Source organism: Mangifera indica, chromosome 13 (genome assembly GCF_011075055.1).
Source record: "Mangifera indica cultivar Alphonso chromosome 13, CATAS_Mindica_2.1, whole genome shotgun sequence".
Taxonomy (NCBI): Eukaryota; Viridiplantae; Streptophyta; class Magnoliopsida; order Sapindales; family Anacardiaceae; genus Mangifera; species Mangifera indica.
This window is the reverse complement of record NC_058149.1, coordinates 7,995,608-8,022,924: the sequence shown is the minus strand read 5'-3', so window position 1 is coordinate 8,022,924 and position 27,317 is coordinate 7,995,608. Positions and strand designations below refer to the sequence as shown.

The window sequence follows — 27,317 nt, the reverse complement described above, 5'->3', positions numbered from 1 at the left end:
AAATCTCAATACTCCTAACAATAAAGTGATTCAAACAAAAAGTGGGATGATGTACTATTCTTATTTATCATTTTCAGTTGTCGAAAAATACGAAAAGTTGACAAAAAAGACCAAAACCTATTGCGTCCGTGGGAGATTTGAATTTTTCTCTAAATTTAAACAGTAACTCCGTGGGAAATGTGGGGTTTACATATAAGGACAATTTAGTTATTTCTCAAAATGAGGGTATTTTTGTTTAATCTTTAGAATTTTAGATAATTTCACTAAACACCCTTCACTTTTAGGTGTTTATTATAATCTCCCGTAATTAAAGGCAAACCGTAAATCCAATGGTTGGCACACACCGAAACTAATCAAAGATCCTTGGAAATTGGACATCCTATGGCTGACCTTTAACATGTAATCAATGTTGAGAATCAAAACTCAAATTACCCACTCAATCAGACCATTAACAACCATAGAACCCTCTGAACTATCCATTTCTGCCATTCAAAATAAATTCAAAGACTTCGAATCAAAAAAATTATACGACCAATTACTTCAATTCTACAAATACCACCTTCACCTGACAGGGCACAATGTAAACACTTTGATTCTTCCTTCAGTTATTAAAGCATGTTCCGACTCTCACTCCTACCTCCACTATGGCCTGCAACTCCATTGCTTTGCTCTCAAATCAGGCTCTGATTCTGACCAAGTTACCTCCAATTCTCTCATCACCATGTATGCTAAGTATTCCAAAATTGAATCAGCATACTTGATGTTTGATAAAATGCCTCACAGAGACATTATTTCTTGGAATTCCATCATAAATTGTTTAGCTCAAAGTGGGTATTATACTTTATCACTAAAAATGCTTAAGCAAATGTACTTGTGTGGTTTTGTTCCAAAGCCAGAGCTCATTGCCGGCGTTTTATCACTCTGTGCACAGAATGGAGACTTGAGTGTGGGAAGGCAAATTCATGCTCTTGTTATTGTCCATGGAATTGTTCAAGAGTCAGTTTTTGTGTCAACTGCTTTGTTAGACTTGTATTTCAAGTGTCATGAATTGATGACAGCATTACGTGTGTTTGATCGAATGGAGATTAAAAATGAGGTCTCTTGGACTGCCATGATTTCTGGATGCATTGATAATAAAAAATATGATATGGCTATTGATTGCTTTAGAGCAATGCAGAGAGAAGGGGTTAAGCCTAACAGAGTTACATTGCTTGTTGCTTTACTAGCTTGTACTGAATCGAAATTTATAGAGTATGGGAAAGCCATTCATGGGTATGCTTATCGTCATGGTTTTCACTCAAATCATCATTTGTTGTCTGCTCTTATGCATATGTATTGTGAATGTGCAAACGCGTTGTGTCCTGCCAGGATTATTTTTGAAAGATCCGAAGTAAAAGATGTTGTTTTCTGGAGTTCAATTATTGCAGGCTATTCAAGGCTCGGGGATTGTGATGAAGCTATGAAGCTTTTTAATCGAATGAAAGGGGAAGGGCATGAACCAAATTCAGTTACTTTATTGGCAATGATTTCTTCTTGCACCAGTCTATCTTCTCTGAGCCATGGACATGCAGTCCATTGCTATATTTTGAAATCTGGGCTATATTCTGATGTTTTTATAGGGAATGCACTAATAAATATGTATTCAAAGTGTGGTTATCTTGAAGCTTCACGTCAGATATTCAATGAAATGGCTTGCAAAGATTGTGTGTCATGGAGCACATTAATCAGCAGTTACGGCCTTCATGGTTGCGGTGAAGAAGCTTTGAGGCTTTTGCATAAGATGCTTGGGAGAGGGATAGAGCCGGATGCCATTACACTGCTCTCCATTTTATCAGCTTGCAATCATTCTGGCCTTGCCGAGGAGGGAAAAAGTATATTCAACATTGTCATAAAGGATTGCAAAATTTCATTAAGTTCTGAACATTATGCTTGCTATGTTGATCTTCTGGGGAAGACAGGAAAGATTAAAGATGCTTTTGAGGTTGTGAGGACAATGCCAATGAAACCGAGTACAAAACTCTTGAGCTCTCTAGTATCAGCTTGTAAGATGCATGGAAGACTGAAAGTTGCAGAAATGCTTGCACATCAGCTTCTAGAGTCAGAACCTGAGAATGCTGCCAACTACACTTTATTAAGTATGATTTATGCTGAATGCAGTAACTGGGTTGGTGTAGAAGAAGTGAGGAGAGTGATGAGAGTAAAGGGATTGACTAAGTGTTATGGATTCAGCAGAATTGACTAGGACAATGAGTATACATAGCAGCCCAAATTTTGCATATTAATATTGTGCCTCCACCTCAAGACTGTCATAATATCATGTTATTGGCTGGTATAAATTGTTAAATCAATTAAATTATCACTATACATACGATAAAATTGTTGATAAAAAGTTTGAAATTATTATCGAATAAGAAATCACCCCATTCAATTTAAAAAAAATAATAACTGAGAGAAAATCACTTCCATTTTCAATTTAAACTGATAAAAAAAAAATTGTTACAACTCATAAAAAGAGAGGATTTTTATCCATAAAAAAGATATTATGAAATGTAGTGGTATGTATACAACTCTAAAACCAGTTGGGAAATTTAAAGCAACCTGAACTATCATGTAAAATCCTAGCATGTATTTGGGAATTTTACATTTAAATCTGATCCAGTGCTTAAAAACCTCTTGTTTCACAGCCTACTCAAGAACCCAATCCCAACTTTGTTAAGACTAATAACCATTAAATCATCCATTGGATAGCTCACATAACATACACTATGGCAACAATGTGCCAGATACCAAAGGCAAAACCTGAGTTGAATTGCCTAATATAAGGTTTGGAAAATCTTTGAATTGATAGACTCATGGAAAAGAGCAATGCAGTACACTTAAATGATGGAGTCTGCCATTTCAGACAGCTCAAGCCACATTGACGCAACGACTGTATATTACAACCAATTAATCATGGAGTCAATACATTTACATTTTAGACGAGGTGATCTAGAACATCACATCTATTATAGGGAAGTTTTTCAAAGTTAATTTGCCTAACCAGTGCAATTTCCATACACCACAAGCAATTATTCACCAGCATGAATACTGAAGTTCCCAACTTTTAAGGGAAAAAAGAATCAAAAGTTTATTGCCACTCAAAACTGTAAGTTCTAATGAACTAAACAATATCTGTGTACAGATTTTCCAAAGAACTTATAAGAAAACTGGCAAAAATTATCTGCATTTTCATTAAGCATCAACTACTGAAAGGTTCATCTGTCTAAAAGCTATTGATATTCAAGGCAAATGGAAGCAGAGGCTTAACTTTTTCAGTATCAACCCAGCATGCAATACCGCCACTAGCAATTCCCAAAACTGCCATCTAAATTCAAGCTTTCCCACTTCCTGTATGTCTAAAATATGTCTGCAACTGCAAGGGAATAATTCTAAGTGTTATTGGCTGAGTAAAACTGAACCAGGTTAATTATAGTTAAAATGTCTTAACTAATATTGCATTGCAGGTATTAAAAGCAAATATAATATCTGCAAAAAATGAGAACAAAATTAGAAAACAGAACTGTAAGCAGAATTATTCCTAGACCACCAAAAACATTTATACCACTTGTTACAGGAGGCATTTACGTAAATATTAACTAGTTTGTCATCTCCTCATCTAGGATTGCATAGACATCACGAATCAAAATCCGTTAAAACTACACTGTTATCTTCACTTCTGAAGGTTACTAGAAAGTTTAATGTGTTATAACAGCATTTAGTTCATACCTAGAATTTTCTGTTCCAATTTTTTAATTTTCTTGTTCTACTGTATCAAAGTTCACACAAGTTAGCTAAAACATATCAAGCAACGAGAAGTTTGGTTCCTCAACAACCATGCCTTTTATTGATCATAAGTATAAGATTTGCAGCAACAAAACAATTTCAACATTTTTTATATCTTGGGCATCAAGAGTAATAGATATATTTTGGAGGATTTAGACTTCTATATGATTCCTTGTCAACTTAAATATTACGATTTTAAATAAAAGATATTTACTTGATAACATTTTTCATTTATTGCCAAAGGAAAGAAAGAGCTTACAAGAACACATTCCCCTTCAGTTTTCAGCACGTACACTAACATATTCCCAAACACTGCATAAAGAGCATCCTAGCAATTTTTTTATGAAGCTAGTAAACCAATCTGAAATTCTGTTAGAACAGAAAGTTGACAACTAACAACGGCTTTTTAATTAAGTTAAGAAGCACTTTTATGTGAAAAGCAACCAGAGCAGGAGATAGGAGATGTCAATTTCGAGTCCCCCATTAAATAATCAACTACAACACCATTAAATAACAAGACAAAAGCATTCCATGATACCTCAAAGAGAATTGCTAATATAAAAGATGCAAATCTAAAGGACCAAATAATAAAGATTCAAAGAAGTCCCCCAAAAATAAAGAGATATTAGAAGGATAATTAAAGCCAAGATATTTCTTATGTCAGATGCATGGTTGAAGCAAAAAGTTTGGTATTCAGGTACCAAAGTTTGGATGATTATGCAAAAGAAAAATATAAAGGTAATAAGTCAATATTGGGTTTAGGATCAACCCATAATGGGTCGACCCAACCTATTTGCAATTAACTACCAATGGGCAGTTGGTGGCAGTTGAGGTGGCAGTTGGGCACATATTTAAATGTCCAAACATCTACCACAAAACACAGCTTATGCAATTTTCATTTTATTCATCCTCCCAAAACACTATGCAAATACAGAAGCGAAGAATGAATCTCCCAAATACACAGAATCTAGAAATAAAGTACAGATAGCAAATCGTGTTGCGGATATGAATTAATAACGCTTCAAATGTTGCGGATCAACCAACAATTAATTCGACACAATCCGGGTACCCAATTTGCTGTATTTTGATTTACAAAATTTGGCATGATTTTTTCCAACAGTCAAAGACTCAATTGGGTTCAATACATCCAAAAATTTAATCCAAATTTCCAACTAGATAATCCTTAACTTCAAAGGTTTCTGAAATTTCATTTAGCAATTACTTCATCTTTCATAAGCTTTGGCTGGAGGGTATACTATTAAAGAACCTTTTTTCCCCTTCCAAAACAAGAAAGAAACCTAGGAAAAAGATATTACAAAATTTCAGACATATATTAGCATAGATATAGATAGAGCTTCTATGCATTCGTAATAATTGAGGCAGGTGATTTATTTAACAGTGTCCCAAAATTCCATATTCTTCTCTACTTAAAGCTTTCATTGAGAGTGCATATTTCTATGCATTCGTAATAATTGAGGCAGGTGATTTATTTAACAGTGTCCCAAAATTCCATATTCTTCTCTACTTAAAGCTTTCATTGAGAGTGCATATTACCAAACCACAAAGCACGTCACCAGCAACCACATCAACAGAGGATAGTGGACTCCTTTGAATAGTTAACTAGATATTTATCTATTTTTTCCTTTAACCAATTTATTTTTTATTCTTTTCCTTTTTTTTTTTTTTTTTCACATTCTGTTATGAGTTATAGAATTTGTTACGCTATTTTGAGGCAGTGAAAGGAAAATGAATACATTTGTAACCAAATATATAAGGAATAGGATGTATCCCACATGGGCAATCATTTTTCGAACATCAATATTACATTTTGGTTTTTTACTCCATTTCTCCTCTAGTGCCATTTCTTTCATGTGTCACCATAGCTCAGCAAGGGAGAGCCCACACGACGGCAGTTGTTCCCCAACAGATTCGTAACAATGCAATCTTCCACTTGTATCATTCCATAAAAAGAATTCTCAATAGAAACATAAATAAAATTAACAAAGTTCATATTCAAACTTAGGGCTTATGGGGCAAACTACATAAGACCTAAATATCTTACCACTCTGGAGGCATTCTATGACCATGATTTCCAGACACCAATCACAAAATATTTAAACAAAAAGTAACATTGTTAAATCTCAGACAATAACAGATGCATATAAACTTCACAGAACATAGCTCACACCCCAAATAGAAAACCATGAACTTCAATAATTCAATAGTGCAACTTCAAAAGAACACTTGTGCATATATGTTATATACTACCATTTCACATCTCATTACAAAACATAGAACAAGTATATAAAATTACCTTATTATGTTTATGAAGTCAAAACTTCAGTTTTGTTACTTGAAGCAGCAACAGTATCCATTGATGGTGGTACATAGATTCGGGCTTTCTTAAGAATTTCAGCAACAACCCAATTCTTACGCTTGCTCAATGGCCTTGAAGGATCCAGCCGAACCTACAAAACCACCAAATATACCCTAAATAACCATCAATAAAGTTTCACAACATAATGACTAACAAATATGAGAGAGATTGACACTGACTCGGTCACCAATGTTGCAAAGATTGTGCTCATCATGAGCCATGAACTTGGAAGTCCGCTTGACATAACGGTTATACATCTTGTGGTGAAAAAGTCTGTCCACTGCCACGACCACAGACTTTTGCATCTTGTTGGAAACAACCATTCCCACCACTGACTTCATTTTGAAAACACTTTAAATCTACCACACCTAAGTCAGATTTTATAGTTACAGCCCACAACTTATATTTAACGAAAATATGTTATATGTTATCAAAATATTGTTCCACAATATTCAGAGTATCAAAATATCATAAAAAGCATGTTTTATTATTTAAAATAAATCATTATACATCACATAATTTATTCATATAACATTAATACAGTAAATTAATTGAAAAGGCCATTATAAAAGGTCAAAATAATATTATTGGATGGGCAGACTATAAATGGATAAATCAAAGTTTTACATATAAGAAAAGTTAAGTTAAATTGATTTAATGTTTCTGTAAAAACGATAGATTAGGGATATTACATCCTATAAGCAGAGAAACGACTAATCGCACTATAACGTAGTCAAAAAGTGCGGTGTTTAATTGAATAAAAAACGAATTTTTACTGGAACTATTAATAAGCATGAATTCATGAAACAACAGATGAAGAACTATTATTTAGAAAAGAAGTTACCGGTGGCAGCAGCGGAGGCGGGTGACGACAGCTGAAGAGGCAAAACGACTTAGTTTAGAAAACAAAAGGAAGATTACTAATGGTGGTGGAGGACGACAGCTACTCTTAGGGAGAAGGAAGTACCCTAAAACCCTTTGAATTCTCCCAAAAGGATAAAAGAAAAAACCCAAACCGTCAAATTTTTGAACTTTTTTACCTGGGGTAAAACCATAATGCCCTTAATAAATAACTATTTTAATTAAATTGATAAATTTTAGAAGATTTATAGAAAAATGATGAACCTTACTTCACCTTGTACTAATTTAATAAGTAAATATCAGACAGAAAAATAAATTAAATAGTCTAATTTCATATGCACAAAATAAAAATACCCAATAATATTTATATAAAATTAAAATATCCACGTAATGTGAGTGGACTGAAATACCTATTTTATAAACAAAATATTGTTGGTGACTAAACAGTAATTTTATGATTTACTGTTCATGGATGAACGGTGAATTAAACGAGGCACGGTTGAAGAAGCCTTGTGAAATTCACTGTTTACTTCACGAGTGAAAACAGTAAACACTATTTTCATGAGTGGCAGTCCTCGTGAATTTACTGTTCATTTCACAAGACTCATTGTTTGCTCACGAATTTAATTTTAAAAATTAAATTAAATTTTCAAAAATAATATATTCAAAAAAATAATAATTAAATCTACACTTATTCTAATATAAAATCCTTTAATAAATTCATCAAAAACACTAAAAAATCAATCTATATAACTAAAAATCTTTGTTCACTCATGAACAGTACATCGTGAATAGTTTTTTGTTAACGTAATGGGCATCTCAATCCATTCATATTATGTGGGCATTTTAACTTTGTATAAATAATATTGAGCATTTTTGCTTTGAGTGTATAAATTTAGGTAATTTAATTTTCCATATTAGACTTTATAAATTTCTAATTCACATTTGAAACATCTGCACTTAAAACATGAAATCAAACAAAAGAAAAATCATCACATTCAAGTATCAGGATAAACTTAATTTTAAGTTCATGAATTTGAAGATAGAGTAATTGTGTGTAATTATTGGATTGATTTACCGTTGTTTGTATATAGAGTTGTAATATTTAGGGGTGTTTAAATGCTATAATAATATGTATTATTTTGGGTTGATAAACCGTTTTAAGAATATAAATATGTATAAATCAGAAAAAAATCAAATAAATTTATCAATTGACATGAAACTTACCTCGGCGTCGAGGGAAGCGGGGGAATGGGTCTAGATATTTTGTGAAATCGAAATCTAAATTAATTTGATTTCTAAAAATAGGAATCAAAATCTCGAATCTACAAAGTTAATTCCGAATTTAGGAATTGAAACATAAAACCTACAAAGTCAGTTTTTATCAAGAACTAACTTTATAGGTTTCATATTGATTCCAAGTTTTACTCAGAATTTATACTATATTTCAGATTCAATTATCCCTAATTCAAATGACTGGCTTTCTTAAATTGTGGGTAGATCCATCAAATTACATTTTATTTATTTTCAAATTATGTGAAATCATTTATGTATTTCTATTACTTATATTTCTTCATTGTCAAATTCATCATAGTTTAAATGAAAAATATGCTTAAACGATTGAGACGAATTCATTTTTGTACGCTCAAAGAGGAAGGAAAGTGCTCAATGTAAATACTATAAGAGAATCTTGTAGAAACAAATAAGAGTGAAATCAAATCTCTCATTCTTATATATCATTACAAAGATATTTGCAACATCCGACTTTGAGAATTTGTTCCAAACAGTGAAAATACCGAAATGATGTGTCACTCAAATTCAGTTAACGTGAAAATATAATGTCAATGCTTATTAATGAAAGAACATTATGCACTTGTTATTAATGAAAAGCATGCTAAAAAGTGTCTTTATGGAAATATTACAAAAGACATTATTTGAAATCTTAATGTGCACTAAATTAACAAAAAAAATCCATATCAAATGCATAATAAAACGTCAAGACGACTATAGTTGGCATGTAGCTTAATTTGTTGATTCACTCATCTTCTTGCTTGCCCTGCTATTTCTCCTACCTGAAAAACCAAGAGGACATGAGTCATAACTCTCAGTAGGTCATTTACAATAAGTATGGCGTTCTTTATGAATATCCTTACCGTCATATGCGTCCCAGATGCATCCGATCAGACTTCCGTCTCAGGTGTCTCCTATGCCTTTATGTTAGAATATGCATCTATCTCAGATACCTCTTACGTCTATACACATCGAATTAAACACCCATCTCAGGTGTCTCTTATCTTTATAATTAGGATGGAAACCCATCTCATATGTCTCTTACCTCCCTTGTGGAAGTGGTCCGAAGAGACGTCTATCTTAGACGTTGCTTACATCATTATTGTCTATTGAGTTCATTCTACTTCCACTACTAAGGGCCGAAACATTTCATCAATCGGCCCATGTATTCTCAAGACCAGAACATCTCATCAGTTGGCATGCAACATGACTTGTAACCATCTATGCACATAACTATGGCTATGTTTTTTAAATCCAATCCGTATGAACATTTATGGTCACCTAACTTATCCCTACACTTGTAAACAAGACGAAAGTTACTTTCCAAGGTTTTGATATGGGCATGACACGTTCGGGCATGGGTGTGCCAAAGATTCATCGTGCACGGGCATGTGTCTGACTCGCACTATCGAGCACCCTAGGCACACAGATATGCCATAGGCATGCCACAAGTGGCCCAATTGCGCCATAGGTTGTATGGGTATGCTACAAACTATGCGAGTGTGTAGCTACACGCAAGCCCAATGTGCATGCGACATGCCCGAAAGCTGAGTGCATGCTCGATATGCAAGTTGCACACTCGACAACTACACACATGCCTGACGTGCATGCTGCACACTCGACAGCTACATACATGCCCGACGTGCACGTTGCATGCTTGACAGCTACACACATGCTTGATGTGCACATTGCATGTCTGGCACTCATGCGCACATCTAACTCTTTGCGGCGTCAAGTGGCGACCCAACCGAGGCATAATAGTGCATCTCCCATGCATGGGCATGCTTGGTGTCTATAACATTGTGCTCTTGCCAATTTTCACTTTAGAACAAATGCAAACACAATATTAGTGTTCTTACACATACGACTTGATCCCAAAAATACAACCAATCATCCTAGTCAATTCAAAAAGCTTAGATTGAATAAAAAACCACCCATCATACAGAATTCTAATAATAATTTATAAAAATACCTAATAATACAATATGGAACACAAAGGGAAGGGGGGAGATGCCTACCTCTCATCCGATGAACGGCAAGTCTTCATGTGACTGCGGACTTCCAGTGATCTCCTTCCCTTCTTGATGCCTCAAACTCTCTACTCTCTCCCTAGTTTGCTCTGTGTGTGCTATATATTATAAAAAGTGTTAGTTTCTTCCACCAAGTGCGACTGGCTTCTTAAATAATACACAAAGATCACACAAGGCCAGCCTATGCTTATCCAATCACCAAAAATCATGGGATCATGATTTCAAATCCCATAAAATCACAAACACCCCTCTAGGCTCACTCAAGTGTATACAATCTTTGTATACACACAAACACAATAAAACCACTAAATAAAGCAATAATTATGGCATCGAATCAAAAGAAAATAATCAAAATGATCTTCACACTTACCTAGGGTATTACAATACTCTAGTTTGAGAAATCTAAGTGGAGTAGTAAATAAAACAAAAGAGGACAATGTCACTTTCCACTTTTACTTTATCTGTTACTCCACCTAGATTTCTCAAATTAGGACATCATAGAAATGATGTATGAGAATGAGATATATGATTATATTATTACTTATTCTTATAAAGTCTTTTTTATAGTGTTTACACTGAGTTATTTTCTTTTTCTTTGAGTTTACAAAAAATAATTCGTTTTACTCGTTTGATCACCTTTTTTGTTTAGAATATATTGATTTTTTTTATTATTAAAGTATTCAAAAGAAAAAAATAATTATAAAAACAAAATAAAACCTAAGTTATTTGACAAAATTAAAAATTGATTAAAAGAGTTTGAGATTGTGAAATTGAAGTAAGTTTAGAGTGATAAAAATTGAAGGAAAATTTAGGAACGAATGAAATATGTTTTAGGAGAAGGTTCATGTAGCGAAAAAAAGGGAAAAAATAAAAAGAGCCCAACGGCTTCTGGGCCAGTAGCCATTGCTAGCCTGCAAAGCGGTATCCAATTTTAATTATTTTGTTAATTACAATAATGGGTCAGACTAAGCTAATCCACATGTCTAATTTCCAAGTTCAAATACAATCTAAACAATTTACGAGGGTGATATGATCCATTATAATAAGGCCAAAGGACTATTTCCCATCCAAAGTATACTGATTTCTCAAGGTTTTCCTCATTAACTTTGAAAATCTCATTTACCCACTCATAGACGGTTAAACTTAATGATTTCAAGGGTAAAATCATCATTTTATTTGTAATGTTAAAAACAAACTTAAATTTTATTTTATTTCTCCCATAAACCCTAAAAAATAATAATTTCCCTTAACCCAAGTTTTCAAAAACTACATTTTTCCCCTAAGGTTTTCAAACTTTCAGATTCAATTTTTTCGACGACGATCGACTATCTTTAGGAACCATCTGTTCCTCTCCAATATTTCCTCCTTCCGACTGTGCTACACCTTGTCCTCCTCGATGTCATCGTCGACAAAGACTTTTCTTCAACGAAGAGTTTTTGTTGTCTATGAAGACGTTATTTTTGTCTCTAGACAAAGACGTCGAGAAGGGGGAGACGTCGTACGATCGGAAGGAGGAGATGTCGAAGAGGAAAAGGCGGTGCCTAAAGATCATTAGTCGTTATCGAAAAAATTAAATCTGAAACTTTGAAAACCCTGGGGGAGGGGAATATAGTTTTTGAAAACTTGGGTTGAAAAATATTGTTAACTTTTAGGGTTTGGGGAGGCGGGGTGGGGGAGGGAGGGAGAATGATATAACTAATAGACTCAATTAATTTTAACTGTTTATGGGTGAGTAAATAAAATTTTCAAAATTAACAAAAAAAAATTGATAAATCAACATACTTCAAGGGGAAATAAGTCCTTGGCCTTATACAAAGGAGCAATATCGCCCATGGGCCTGGCCCAAAAAGGGGACTCCACTGCTTGCCATGTCTAGACTTGATGTACTTATGAGTGGTGTTAAAAATGTTTATCAGGAATAAAGAAATTAAATAATTAAGTTTTCTTAGAGTCATTATCGTACATTATTTTAAATGCTTGGGATAATAAAAATGATTCAAAATCAGATTTAACTTTATGTGGAAGTAGAGACGTGAGGGTAAAAATAAATGAAGTCATAGTTTTTTACAAAATAAATAATAATCAAATTTTAAAAAAAAAAAACTATCCTTTTTATAACATAAATAATACTTTTTTAGTTTTTTACTTTATTAGGTTTTCTTTAAGTTTATTAGGTTTTCTTTAAGTTTTTAAAAAAAAAAAAAAAATATGTGCATAACATCGCTCTTATTTATGCCTCTTATTGATACAAAGGATAAAAAGAAAATCATATGACAAAAACAGAAAGCCAAGGCACCATTTCACATTTTCAATCCTAACTGGTTAGGCCTCATTTAAAGTACTTAACAATAAACATTTCCCCAAAAAAAAAACACAACTCGAAGGCAATTAAATCCTAAAAACAGCTTAATTAATTTCAGCATTTACCTTGGTTAATTGCAAAATAAGGACGATGCTTGTGCCACTGATGAATCACAATGCTTCTCCTACAAAACAAATGCTAGTAGCACTCACAGAAATGTTAATGCGAAGAGAAGAAAGCCCAAAACCAAAGCTATTGGCTTTCTCCTTCCTGCACCTCCATAATATGGCTGAATCATTATCTGGAATGTGCAGCTTCCCATTGATGGATCCTTTTTTGTAACCATTGATATGTTTGGAAATTTACAAGCAGCATCAACCTGATTATTTCTCTGATAGTAACTATTAAACGCATATGAGATATTCCCTTGAGCATCCAGATCTGCACAAGATGTCCCATAACCAAGTTCAGAGCAGTCAGCAAGTCCACAGGCGTAGCTCACGCTTGGTGCTACCTGTGGATCATCGAGTCTGGCTGAAGGCTTCATTATACACCACTTTTTCTCCAAGTAATGCACACCTCTTGCCGGAATTAAGGCACCCGAGTTTGTCATGCCAAGATTGAGCACGTATTTGGCTCTCCCATCAAAAGTAAATATCCCCCAGTGACGTTCAAAATTCCCCGGATCAATACTCTTGGCGTCCTCATCGATCAAACTAAACAAATATGCATCAATGGGCCCTGGTCGCATTGGTGTTCCTTTCCCACCTGAAATATGGGACATAAAACCTTGGTTGAATCGTCGTGCATACTCTGAATTAGCATTTCGATCTCCATCAGTTGGCCACCCAATTTCTCCAATTATAATAGGCAGATTCCCATACCCATTCCTCTGTAGAGCATACACAAGAGTGTCATGATTTGCATCAAACATATTGTAATAGATCGTCCCACCATCATTTACAGGTTGTGCATTGCCGTCAAAGAAGGCATACTCAACGGGGAAGTTGGAATCAGTGTAAAGGCTTATGAATGGATAAATGTTGACAGTAAATGGCGCACCATAATCACTCAAAAATTTGACAATGGCAAGCATGAGATCGTGGATATCAGTTCGGAAGTCACCGCCAGATGGATATCCAGATGAGGACTCATAAACATCAGCATTGAGGGGTACAGTGACCTTTACTTGATTGCTAAGCCCAGCCTTTATCAGGGCAGACTGAACATTCTGCAGAGCAGGGAAGGTTGTGTTGAGGAAGCTTTCATTGTATGTTTGCAAGAAAGGTTCATTCCCAACTGCAACATATCTGCAGATTCATAAGGTGTGATAACCTGAGAAATTTTATCAAGCTTATAGATGTCAAAGAATAAGAAATATACATCATTGGAGCTTTCATATAGGCCTACATCAAGGCCTATAGAAAGTGAATGAGTAACAGCGGCTATGATTGAAGCATGGTACAAAAACATGTTGAAAAAGTCCAAGTGGTATCATTGGTGCGGAGCATTTTGTACACATTGCTACCGCAGGAACTCTTGAAACCTCAATGTAAACTCACAGAACATAACTGCCCAATATTGCATGAGCAAAAGAGTAACCATATTCAAGCAAATATTTTATTTGTGAAAGAATCCATGGGAGTTTTAGGAAAATTTTAGAAGTCCATGAAAAAGAAAAAACAAGCAGACATGTCCTTTAAGTAGGAAATGATGTATAAAATATTAGCAAAAACACACTGCATAGCATGTAAAAGTTACATAGTCTAACACGTCAACAATAGCAAGAAGCACAAGCCTAGACTCGTGTATGCTACAGTTTAGATTTCACCTTTTTTCCTTTTAGTTTGGCATTAGTCAAGTTAGCCAGTTCTCTTGACTATATACACAAGCTTTGTGTCAGGCCAATAAATAATTACTTTTTGTATGCAATACAACTTTAACTTCAGTCTAGGAAAACATCTTTATGACTGGTCAAACACATAAAATGAAAGCAAAAAACATTATTTAAAATCAGATGATTACAAGAAACAATATCCAGGTACAGAAGGCTAGCATTGATAAGACACTGAAGCAAATTATAAACACTAAAACATAATTTAAAATCAAAGCTGATTAATTTTTCAAATTATATGTTTATACACCTTTATTATAAAAAACCAACATAGCCGCATATGAGCATGCTAATGAGGCTCAGAAAATAAAAAGTGAAGTTTGTCCCTGATGAGACATTGAACAGTTCTCTAGTTACAAGAGAGATTTTAAGACGGAGAACTATCCTCAAATTATTACTAATAAATTATGTTAATATCCGCTATGCCGTCAAAATTCCACCTCTGTCGAACTCATGGGCATGGCATTCATAGTAATAATTAATGGCTAGCAGATAGACATTACACCAGCCCACAGGCCAAGCCATATGTTAAGAAGCTACCTCACAACTTGAGAAGATACCTCGAACAATATACGATCCTTCTAGAAGCCACAAACAAGAAACAATAGTCCATATCTGCTACAACTTCCGCAATCAATTCAACACTGAATAGTCATTTCCTGTTGTCTTGGAATCACTTTCCAAAATTTTGGCAATCATAATTAAAGTACAATTACGCTCCTACCACTTTAGGATCACAACGATACCAATCAAGTCATCAACCCCTACAATTCTAACTACACATGTACGTGTAATCATCACCTCCACTAGTATAACTTCATGGCAGTGGAAGGGTTAAAGGCAGGACAGAAGACACACTTGGGAGATTTCAATTATTGTTTAAGCATTACACCCTTGTAATTTACACTCAAATAATAACAATACGTGGATGTAGGCTCTTGGTATTTTCAGCCAAGCCAACTTAAAAACAGACTCCTCACTTTCTTTTATGTGTCTCTTCGTATTCTTGCATCGAATTCCACCAAAATTTGGTGTACTTTGTTGGTGTAAACTTTCACACCAAAATATGGATGTAATAATAATATATGTGTGACTTCACTTAACTCTAGGGAAGAAAAGAGGTTACTCTATTTGGTGAGAGAATTTGGGATATCTTTCTTAAGTGAGAGGGACAAGAAAACAAGAGAGATTCTCATATGTTGTACATTGATCCATAAGGAAGAAGTGGATGTAAGCTTGACTTGGGGCAAACCATGTAAATCATTGTGTCTTTATTATTTTTCAAATATTAATTTGTTGATAGTATGTAGTCTATTTGTTCAATATTTTGGTTCACATTTCAGTACTTGTTTCATTGCAAAATTTTTAGTTATGGAGCATTCTATTACCAAATAATATAACACAATATGTAGAGCAATCCATATGTACATCCTTCCTTACAAGTTTGTCAATAACTCCACATATAATTGGAAATGTTGTGCAAATTCATTTTGTTGATTGGAAAAAGTTGCATAAGGCAATAAAGCATTTAATATCAGCAAGGCCTATTGAAAGTAAACTTGAATCTATGATTTCTCTTAGTCAGGTTGCAATACACACAACAGCCAGGATAGTGCAAATATGAACACCTAGTTGATAAATCACCAAATATACACAGAGATTTTCCGCAATACAAACAGGACAATTTCATTGAGACTTAAGTTAAGCAAACCAAATGAAAAAAACCACATATGTTACTCTGCAACAGATCCAAGGTAGAAAGATTAATAACATTTAATATTTCTACTAAACTATTACAATCCACAGATAAAATCTAGTTTTTTTTTTGGTAAGTGATCTAGTTTATTTAATCCAATTTACCAGAAAAGTAAAATTAGATTATTTTTTAAGCCATAGTTGAATTTATATAAATAATAAATGCAGTGCAAGGGAAGCAGACCTGATATTGACATGATTAGAAGAGATATGTTTGGAGACATTGCTGGAAACCCATTTCTCAGCGGCCTTCATGCTACCAGCCAGAGATGCAAGCTTGTCATTTGGGATACCGACCATGACCTCAATATTAGAACCTCCCAGAGCCCTTAATGTTCCATAATCAGCATCAAAAAGCTTCACTTTTTGAATCCCATTATTCCTCAACAGATTCACCACAGTTTTCGGAGGCAGAGGATGACTTGCTTGTGTACCCCAATTGGCACCAATACCCCTCACCACACAAACCAATGAGCACAGAAAAACCAAATTAAAAGCTACAGGAACTGAAAAGTTCCCCATCATCATCATCAACAAAACTGGGTTCAAGCTTTTTGGAAAATGGGATTTTATAAGCAACCAATACCTCAAAGCAAGAAAACAAAAAAGAAATACCCAAATCTAGATGTGAAGATAGGAGAGACAAAGAATAAAGTAAAGAAAATGAAGAAAGCTGATCTGGAAACTTTAGAGGATCAAAGAAGGAATGGAACTCATGTTTGGAGGGGCTAAAAAAACATTTACACCACAGAAAGAAGTGAAAAAGTAGATAGCTTTAGATTCTGAAGAAATGATTGAATAAGCAGCTACGAGCTGAGAAAGGATAGAGTGAATAAAACCCAGATTAGATTCTTAAAAATAAAACTGGGAATATCTAAAGAGCGCACCTAGAGTTGGTAAACTGGTTAAGAGTTACAAGTAAACAGATGCAAGTAAGTTAATCTATTTTTATTTTCGAATAAAATTGAATAAGACACATTGACAACTGACAAGTGAAGGGAGAGAGAGAGAGAGAGAGAGAGAGAGAGAGAGAGAGACTGATATCATGAAGAAGATCAGGACGGTGCGACTGTAGAGGTGAGCTCAGGAATCTTATCAAAAAAGTACACACAGTTACTTGCTCCGCCTGCTACTCACTTCAGTACTTAAAACTAAGCTTCTTCTTAAAGCTTTTTCCAACTCATTAATTTTAAGGGTAAATTCTTTTCCTACCCAAAGTTTGATGCAAAACACTTTCTACCTTTAGTTAGCATTAATAACATTTTCCACCCATATGGTGACTCTATTACCGGAAAAGTTAGAATAAAAAGGTAAAAAGGTGATTTTGTGTTGCATGAAAATTGATGGACTTTTCAAACGTTGGACTCAATGCTCAATTAGTTTCTTGAAGCAATACATCTTCCAAAGTCTCTTTTCTCTTGATTTTCTATCTTTCAATATCTATCTTGCTCTCTTTCTCTCGACCCTTGACATAAAATGAGATCTACCATCAGAATCTAGTCATTGTTTCTCACAGCTATTGTTCTGGTAATATGGTCTAATAATACGGACCTTAAATATCTTTTTTCAACCATTTTTTCCTTTTTTGTTAATTTATATTATTTACAACTAGATTAAACCATTTTTTATCTTCTTTTCGACTCTTGGATTCATCACCATCAATCATTTTCACCACTTTGTCACCTCTTATCATCATCTCAATTACCAATATAATTGTTCGCCAACCCCCATCTTCTTCCATTTGTTGTCTTTGTGAAATCTGGTTTGTATTTGTTGATTTGTATTCATTGGGTTTGAATTAGAGTTTTGTTTGATTAAAATTGAAATATAGTTAAGTTGATTGATATATCTATTGCCCATTGGAGTTTGAGTTAATGGGGAAACAGACTGGGTTTGTCTTAATATCGTGCATGTTGGGGGTTTGATAATAAGCCAGTGAGAAATTTTTTTGCCCATTTTCAATAGCCCAACAATTTGCTTCTGCCTGAAAACACTTTCACTTGCCAACTGCCCACGAACTCTTTGATGAACTGATACACAAATCCCTTGTTCATAGTCACAATAACACTTTGAACAAACTTCCTCCTCCCAGCTCTCTTTTTTAAATGCCTTGATAGTTTTGTAATTTTAATCTAAGCAATCAAAGATATATCAGTCATTATATTATCAAAACAAAACACTTAAAAAAAAAAAAAGAATAAATTATATAAGGTAATTATAAATTAGGGTATTAAGATAGTTTGATATCAATAAAATCATGTAATAATAAAAAATAAATTTAAAAGGGTATTATAGTAATTATATATTTTATAGTACTCTTTCTGTTAACAAAATTATAATCTGGGTGGAAAAATGTTATGAATGTCATCTATGGGTATGAAATTGTATTTTTGCATCAATAGTTGGGTGGGACATGGAAATTACTCTTTTAAGAATAATAACATGACAACAGTGAATTACAGTTTCCAACCCAAGGTTTGATTTTAGCTCTTAGTTGACATAATTAACACTTTGCCATTAAAAATTAAGTATAAATAATATTTTCTCACCTAAAATTAAACTTTATTAATGAAATAATAGTATTAAAAAAATAAAATTATTATTTTACCTCTACTATTTAATTTTTCAAAATTATCATATAACTATAAATTAATAAAAATTAAAAATAACCTTAAAAATATTCAAATTATATAAATATCCTCTTATTTCTCTTTTTTTTCATCCTCACTCTTTCTTCTTCTCTTCTTATATATAAAGTGTTTTTGTTGTATGACCATATATTAGGAGTAAATTATAATTTCAAAAAATATTAAAGGTTTGTTTCAAATTTTTAGGGGGCAATTAAAATTTTGAAAAAAAATTTAATGGTCCTTTGAAAAATTTTGAAATATAAATCTATTGTCCAATTGATTCAAAGATGATAGTTACAGCTTAAGGAATTTAATATAATGCAACAAATTATGAATATAAATGTTATATTACAATTATTGAGATTATATAAGAGCTTTAAAATATATAAGATTTGAAAAAATTTTAGAGATTTTATTTGTGAGTTTTTAAACATTTTTAAGGGTTAAATTGTCAAAGTTAAAACAATTGGGTCTGATAAACAATTTTTTTATTTTTTCAAAATTAATTAATGATAAAATTACTATTTTAATATTACATTGTTAGTTTTTTTTTTTTAAACCAAATTTGATTTTGTATGAAAAATATTATTTATACTAACTAGAGATGAAAAAGTATTTTTGGACTAAACTTTTTGGTGGGAAAATGCTATTTATTCTAATGAAATTAGAAATTTTATCATATTTAAATTACATCTTTAGAAGTAGATTTTAAACTATATTAAAAAGTTAATTAATTAAAATGATCTAATTAAGGGGGTTTATACAAAATTTTAAACTCTTTAGAGAATATAGGATATAACCCAGACCTAAAGTTAAATTATCTTCATCATCTTTTATATAAACCTTAATCATTTATACAAAACAACATTACAACCAAACTTTACAAAGTTTAAAAATTCTCATTTTCACACTTTTACTCAAATTCCAATTTTAAATTTCAACATCAAGAAAAAAAAAGTTTGTTAGACTCAGGAATATTAACTAAAATTTTATTTATTTAATTATTGCATATTTCATTTTGGTGTATTGAATTGATTTGATAAGTTCAAAATCATGAATGATAAAAAGGGTTGAAAGGATATTTTCCTAGTAGAAAATATTCTTGAGGGTTAACTGACATTTTACATATATGGGGTCAAATGATATTTTACTACATGGAGTAAATTGATATTTTTGAACATAATGCTAGAAATTTTTGTTATTTAGATTATATTTGATAAATAAATTATTTATGAAATTATATTTTACCATTGTAAGATTGATCAACATATGGAGTTTTGTTACTGTATGGGTTCGATACGGAGGGAATGAAAAAGTATAAATAGTAACAAAATAAATATATTGGAAACGAATAAAATAATAAAAATTCTTGTAAACAAGATGTTCAAGAAATTTGTTCCATTAATAAGTAAACGTCTCCATATTAATTGTAACCAAACCATATTCTAATAAACATGAAACCAAAAAATGTCAATCCATAGAGGCCTATCAACATTGTGGATGATGATGACATAATTGTATTATTAGCCTTTTTTAGCAATTGAGAGAATGTATTCATATTTATATGACAACATAACACCCCACTTCGAAAGTCATGTTCTCTGGAGTAAAGTTCTACTTAATCTAAATGGTTAAACATGCATTAAAGTAAATAAAATACTTAACAATGTAAAATTATTGAAATGCCCTTCTTATAAATTAACCATGAAAAATAATAAACCAAGTGTCAAATATAAATAAACATTCAATCAACATGTTCATAGTGTTTGTGTATAAAATATCCAATTATTCAATCAAACAAGAAGTCAAAAAGACATAATCAAAATACATAAAATAACTCAAGTTCACCCTCATGTCTCTCCACCCCTAATTAGTTGTCTTGTCACCACCAAATTGTCTTTCACTTGCAAAACTAAAGAGAAAACAATGAGTGATAAAATACTCAGTAAATAGGAATATCTATCCTATAATATTCAATTCATATGATTCCTTTTCTTGGATTATATCTCGCATTCCGTAATTAATCTCTCTTTTACCATCTAGGATTCATCTTTACCCTATCTTAAATGACTTAGAATGCTAGCATGTACACAATATCTAACTCATTTATGGTGAAAGCAGGTTCATCTATCATTTTTATATGTCAACATTCTATGTCAATCGAACTTGAATAAGGCAAGGATCTGACACCCTATCCATGTAACTTATCAATAAGGCTATTTATGTCCTTGTTGTCTTACCATGGTTGCTAATTGACAAACTCACATCTTGACATACTATATTACATACATCAATAAACAAACTCTTAATGTCAAGACATGTCCTACACTAATCGACAATCTTTCAGTCTAAGCAAACACATTTGTGGACACTGATGAACAAACTAATCATCACCTTATCTACGAGTATAAAACCTGTGTCACAAATGACCCCTCACAATAGCCATTTTAAAAACATATCCTAAATCACATGATTTTGTGGGTAGTGTCACATCTTATATTCAACAAGAATTATCTTTCCCTCACATGCACTCTCTGGGTATATGGCCCTATATGTGTTCTATAGGATCTTCATGTCCCTACTCATCACCTAGAAATCATAATTCTATTCATCTCATAATCTATCTCATCTCAAGGATATGTTTTCTTAGGTTATTCTCTCAAGCTCATGAATCGTCTTATCTAGGGGCCTTATTTAGTTTTCACTTAGTGTACGTGCCTCTATACTACTTGCCTTTTAAAATTCTTTACCTCAAGCACATCTCATTACTTAGCATATCCTAAATGTCCTTTAAATCACTCGGGACAAGTCTATGTATGATTTCCCAATCAATCTTAGACAGGTGTTCATCATTCTTCTCACACACAACCGTGCACTCGAACTTGTGTAAGTGTGCATGATCTCTAGCATGAATGTTCATGACCACTCCTTTATGATTATTCATGCATTCTTTTGTGTACGATCATGCATTTGTGTGCATGACTATGAATCTTATTGTCACAATTAGAAACTTTCTGTCCTTCACGATCATGTCTGATTTAAGTGTATTATTATCCTTTAACAAATATGTAAGGTCATGCACCTTTTCATCATGATCGTATATCGTGCACTATTTTACATTACATGACATGGACAAGCATATGGTCTTATGTAGATCTATCCGACCATAATGTGTAGAAATCTAATCAATGTATAGTCATGTTATTTCTTCGACATAAGCATACAATTGTTTGTTAACCTAATTCCTATGCTGATGCACAATTGTACCTAACCTTGGTAAAGTTATGCATGATGACCTAAATTCATAAATTTTGGCCTTATGGGCATGCTTTCTCTGTATCATAATCAATTGCAAGATCCACATTGTTATCTAATTTGTTATCCAAGTCTTTTTAATTAAAAACATCATTCTAATCCTTTTGTGCGTAACTCAATTCCAGTCAATTTCCAACCAATATTCTTCATCCATCCTAACACGTTACTAATGTCTTATATGCATAAAATTAAGTCTCAAATATACAAATCAAGAAAACACATTCACCATATATCAACATTATCAAAAAACCATAAATCATATCTTTAAATGCCCTCATGTTATATCGATTCAATTCAACATATTACACATCACTTAATTGAAAATCCATCCTCACATACCTATTCATCCCGTTACTACAACTTCTTTCTCAAATCGAATTTCATCAACATGATCAACATCTCACTAAATCACACATGATACACTATTTACAAAGTTTATACACATCACTTCATCATCGAAATAGCCCAAATATCGTATTATAATATTCTATGTAACATATCATAGATTATAAACGAAGAAACTAAGGGAAAATTCCTACTTATTAGGTCTCTAAATAAGATGAATTTGTTGTCGGGTTGTTTATCTCTCTCTATGATTTTCTCTTTCTTACCTTTGTTGAAAAAACAACACTTGTCAAGGGAAGCAACAATACCAAAAAAAGGGTTTTAATAAGGGAAAAATTTCTTTTATTCCCATCGTTAATATTTTTAACGACGAAAGTTATAACAATGGTTGATAGCGAGATTTTTTCGGTCATTAAAACTTTTTAATGACGATAAATAAACTATTAATGACCATTTTTCCATTGTTAAAGTTAAAAATTTCTTTGGTTTTAATGAGAGTATAAATAACTAGTTGCTTAAATTATGAAAAAAGTACTTATAATGACTAGATATTATTATCTCGTTATTGCTTATCTCACTAATGCTGAGAATGCACACTGATTTTATGGGATAAAATTCCCCAATTTGTGCAATAATGTATCACATTTGAAGGCAAACTCCATAATTACATACACGGGCATGCATTCTCATGTATGGTCATGCATTTAGTTAAAAATTGCCTATATGGCTCTTATCCATCTTACTGACATGGAAAGCCATGTACGGGCGTACATGGTCATACATGGGATGAAATTAAACGTTTCTTATTTAATTTCAATCCAATCTTAAGCCATAGTCAACCAATGTCAAACTTATATAAGAAAATATTATTTTATCCCTAGACATACATGTAGGTGTTACAACATTTGTTTTGATGAATGGTCGTTTATCACTTAAATCATATTAATGTGACACATTATCTGATTTGTCCATCTGATATGTTATGAATGAGTGTTCAACTTCATGCACTATCATTCATTTGCCTTTTCTGACAAAACTTAATTCCATTCTTACATTAAATCAATAATTCAAACTTAATTAAAAGAAACACTAGCCTTGCTACACACTTGTGAGTATTACATAGGTCCGGATAACAGTAGGTCTATGTACATTTTTAGAATAACCACTAATGTGTACATAAAATTCTCATTATCAAAATATATACACATTGATCCTCTTATCACAATTGTATCATTCTTAAGGCCTTTATTTTGGTATATATGTAAACTTATGTGCCTATAATTAAAGGATGCCATTTCTAATTGTATAAATATGACTTAATATGAACATATATTGTCCAAAAGATTGGCTTCATAACACCAACTCCAACATTTTTAACATGTTTTGGTCATTGCTTGGGAATCTATGTCCATAGTTATGTTATTACTTGCTTTGGCCAGAATTTGGCAAAGAGGATGTAAATGCTACAAATAGTTGGCTAAAAGAAAATCTCTCTTTACATTTGTACCATCCTTTATTTATAGGATCAACAAAGGTTCAATTAAATCATAATTACATAGGAGATATGTGTCAATCTTAGGACATATCTAATATGGAAAGTAGAAATCATCCCATTAAAATGGAAGATAATGATGTTGTAATCGTTATCCTATATTTACCATTGTTAAGGATTGAATAGAATCATATGATTGTAGGAGATCGAGTTTGCCACCTAGTGAGATCATGAGTAGGGTTGATATTGTCAAGTTTTGCTCTTAGCCCTAGTTTGGGTGAAAATACTTCTACCCATATCTGGGCTAACTCAGGAATAGGTGAAATGACTAGTGATTGTATATTGAATTAGAATAGCTAATTATGTCTTTAACGTTATTTTTGTAAATTTAATTAAAGAGGGGTATGACTGTATGATATATGGAAAATATACTTAATAAATTCTTTTTGAATTATAAAAAAAAAAATTAATTATATTAATATTAGTAGGTTAAGACTTCTTATATGATTTTTAAACCTCTGACATAATTTCTTTCTTTCCCCCTTCTATTTTACTCTTTTCGCCATGATCTCAAAACAAATAAAAAAATCTACTTTTATTTATAAACTTAATTAAATCATTTAAAGGATCATTTATTCAATCATCTTAAAGTACTTTTGAAACTTTGAATTTTAAATTTAAGCTTATTTCTTTTATCTGTAAGTGCTCATCCCCGTTTATTTAAGTAATGCGCATTTAGTTAATGTTTATTTAATTGAAAGAAATTATTAATCAGTGTTGGGGAAACTCATGCACCACAAAAGTTGGACTTGCAAAAGTTAAGTCAAACTTCACTTATTTTGCAAAAGTGAATACACAATACTTAATCCGACGGTTACAAATCAAACAAAAAGCTTAAATCTAACATTTATCTATAATTTAAGGCCAAAAGACTTATTCTCACCAAAGTTTACTTTTTTCTCAAGTTTTCATCTATTAACTTTAAAAAATTTAAACATTCAATCATTTGTTAATTTAGGGTATTATATATCGGAAGTAAAATTATCATTTTAAAACTTTATTTAAAGAAAGAAAAATTTATCCCAATTTTTCATTGTAGTTTTGAAAATTAACAATTTTCCTCCTAACTTAATTTTAAAAGTTGCTTTTTCACCCCCACTATTTAGGGTTTCCATATTTTAGGGTTTCCATATTTTAAGGTTAACAACCTCTCCCCTCAAAGTTCAAAATATTACACTTACACTCTCAAAATTCATTCCCTCTTTTCAACGACCATTTTTTTTTTATGATTTCCGCTAGTGCATCGTCAACCCTATCATTAGTAAACTCTCTCCCTCCCTAGTGGTTTTCCATTACAAAAACCACCGGGAATGAAGAAAGCTTACAAGTGGTAGAGTTGACGATGTGCCGGAGGGAATTGTTAAGAAGAATGGTTGTCAGTAAAAGAGAATAAATTTTTGAGGGTATTAGTGTAATATTTTGAATTTTGAGGAGAGTGACTATTAATCCTAAAATATGGAAACCCTAGAATCCCTAACTTTTTAAAATTAAGTTTGAGGAAAATTATTAGTTTTTAAGACTAAAGTTAAAAATGAGAATAAATTATTATTTTTTAAAATAATGATTTTATTTTTGACAGTAATAGCCAAAATTAATAGATGACTGAATATTTAAGTTTTTTAAAATTAATGGGTGAGAACTTAAGAAAAAAGTAAACTTTTGATGGGAATAAATCCTTTGGCCATAATTTACAATTACTGAAGCCTTAAATTATTATATTTGTGCTCAAAGAGGATTGAATTAATGATCTTATATATTTAATCTAATTGAGAATGACTATTTTTCATCAAAATTATGTCAATATGAGAAGTTTTTATGATTAATGTCTCTAAATGATGAATTCCCACATTCAATCTAATTTTTGTCAACTTTAACCTGGGAAGGGTATTTAAACAATTTTATGGATCTAAATTTAATTTTTAATTATATTATTTTATATTTTTCTCAATTTTTTATTCCTCTGCTCCTCACAACTTCTCCATCTTCTTCTCGACCCTTCCCCATCTTATTCCTCTCCACCAACAAAAAAAAATCTCTCACCAATCACCACGTCAAGCCGCAACATTTCATCTTCTTCTTCCCTAGCAATCCAAATTCTCTCACCACCGCCAAACCGCAATTTCTCATCTTGCCAACAACACTGCTAAATGTCACCACCACTACCACCAACACTCACCAAACACTCCAAAAATACACCACCAACACCACCAGTAGTGGTGGAACCAAAATTTTTGTTAAGAGGAGCCTCTGTAGCTTCGTCATTATTCATCAATCAATACAACATTTAATCAAATATTAAATTCAATACCATAAATGATGATTTTCTAGTTACAATTAGAACTAGATTCAAATCGAATTTAAAAATAAGATAGAGTTGAAAGAGCTTGGAACAAGTTCAATTCAAGAGAACTCAAACTCAAGTTTGAATCTAAGAGTTAAATATTATCGAGTACGAGCTTGAGGTGTGTATGACTCGTTAAACTTATAAGCTTGAAAACATTTGATATAAATAACTAAAACGGTATCATTTTAACCCATACACATCAAAATGACATCATTTTATTTACTTTTGCTCTGTTAAAGTATGAAGTCAAGCTCGAACAACTTTGAGGGGATCTCGAGCTCGAATCAAACCCTAATTATAATGCAAAACACCATTAAACAAATCTGATAAATCTATAATTTCCTACTCGACTCAATATTCAAATTATAAAAGCCGAAATATTGAAATATGTATAAGACATTCTTCATCTACAAAATTAATCATAAATTTTTTGATTTTACAACATTACTTTTATCATGAATACTTAATATTGGTGAATAATTAATTTTATTATTAACTTTCTAGCCATACATATTATATGGAAGATGATTTTATATATATGAGCTTTTAAAAAAATACTAATTAGAGCTATTCTAAAATACTTAAAAATTGACATAAAATATTAATTTATATTTGAAAGCAAATTGACGTTAAACATGACCTTTTTTGTGGTCATGAAATGTTATTTAAATCATTTCATTTATTTTATTTCTAGACTATAATCTTTTATCTCTCCTTGCTAAAATATATATTAAACTCAAATAATGAAAATTTTACATCTATCATCAAATACTCATCATTTCGTTATAAATTTAACATTG

The 27,317-nt window shown here is 32.1% G+C and overlaps 3 protein-coding genes across 8 annotated transcripts; 1 reads left to right on the top strand and 2 right to left on the bottom strand.

The window, feature by feature from the left end:
* Positions 1-343: 343 nt before the first annotated feature.
* Positions 344-2,278, top strand: LOC123193919 (pentatricopeptide repeat-containing protein At4g31070, mitochondrial). Its single transcript, XM_044606997.1, has one exon. The coding sequence runs from the start codon at positions 407-409 to the stop codon at positions 2,240-2,242; it is 1,836 nt and encodes a 611-aa protein (XP_044462932.1). The 5' UTR covers positions 344-406; the 3' UTR covers positions 2,243-2,278.
* An 810-nt stretch (positions 2,279-3,088) lies between these two features.
* On the bottom strand, positions 3,089-7,251 carry LOC123193920 (30S ribosomal protein S17-like). Of its 3 annotated transcripts, none has more exons than XM_044606999.1 (4): positions 7,044-7,243; positions 6,379-6,558; positions 6,137-6,290; positions 3,089-3,412 (listed from the first exon to the last, which is right to left on the bottom strand). In XM_044606999.1, exons 2-3 carry the CDS (start codon positions 6,538-6,540, stop codon positions 6,147-6,149), a joined length of 306 nt encoding a protein of 101 aa, XP_044462934.1. In that variant the 5' UTR covers positions 6,541-6,558; positions 7,044-7,243; the 3' UTR covers positions 3,089-3,412; positions 6,137-6,146. The 3 variants fall into 3 exon arrangements, with proteins under 3 accessions (XP_044462934.1, XP_044462933.1, XP_044462935.1); XM_044606998.1 differs by having other exon boundaries at positions 6,379-6,567; positions 7,044-7,241; XM_044607000.1 differs by lacking the exon at positions 3,089-3,412 and adding an exon at positions 5,548-5,772 and having other exon boundaries at positions 6,379-6,567; positions 7,044-7,251.
* A 1,665-nt stretch (positions 7,252-8,916) lies between these two features.
* On the bottom strand, positions 8,917-17,417 carry LOC123195013 (glucan endo-1,3-beta-glucosidase 6-like). 4 transcript variants are annotated; one of them, XR_006497363.1, is made up of 5 exons: positions 16,516-17,417; positions 12,808-13,992; positions 10,369-10,478; positions 9,214-10,171; positions 8,917-9,132 (listed from the first exon to the last, which is right to left on the bottom strand). XR_006497363.1 is itself a non-coding variant. In XM_044608566.1 (2 exons), the coding sequence occupies exons 1-2, from the start codon at positions 16,860-16,862 to the stop codon at positions 12,891-12,893; spliced, it is 1,449 nt and encodes a 482-aa protein (XP_044464501.1). In that variant the 5' UTR covers positions 16,863-17,417; the 3' UTR covers positions 12,590-12,890. The 4 variants fall into 4 exon arrangements, 1 of the variants encoding a protein (XP_044464501.1); XR_006497362.1 differs by having other exon boundaries at positions 9,214-10,478; XR_006497364.1 differs by lacking the exon at positions 9,214-10,171.
* Positions 17,418-27,317: the final 9,900 nt, after the last annotated feature.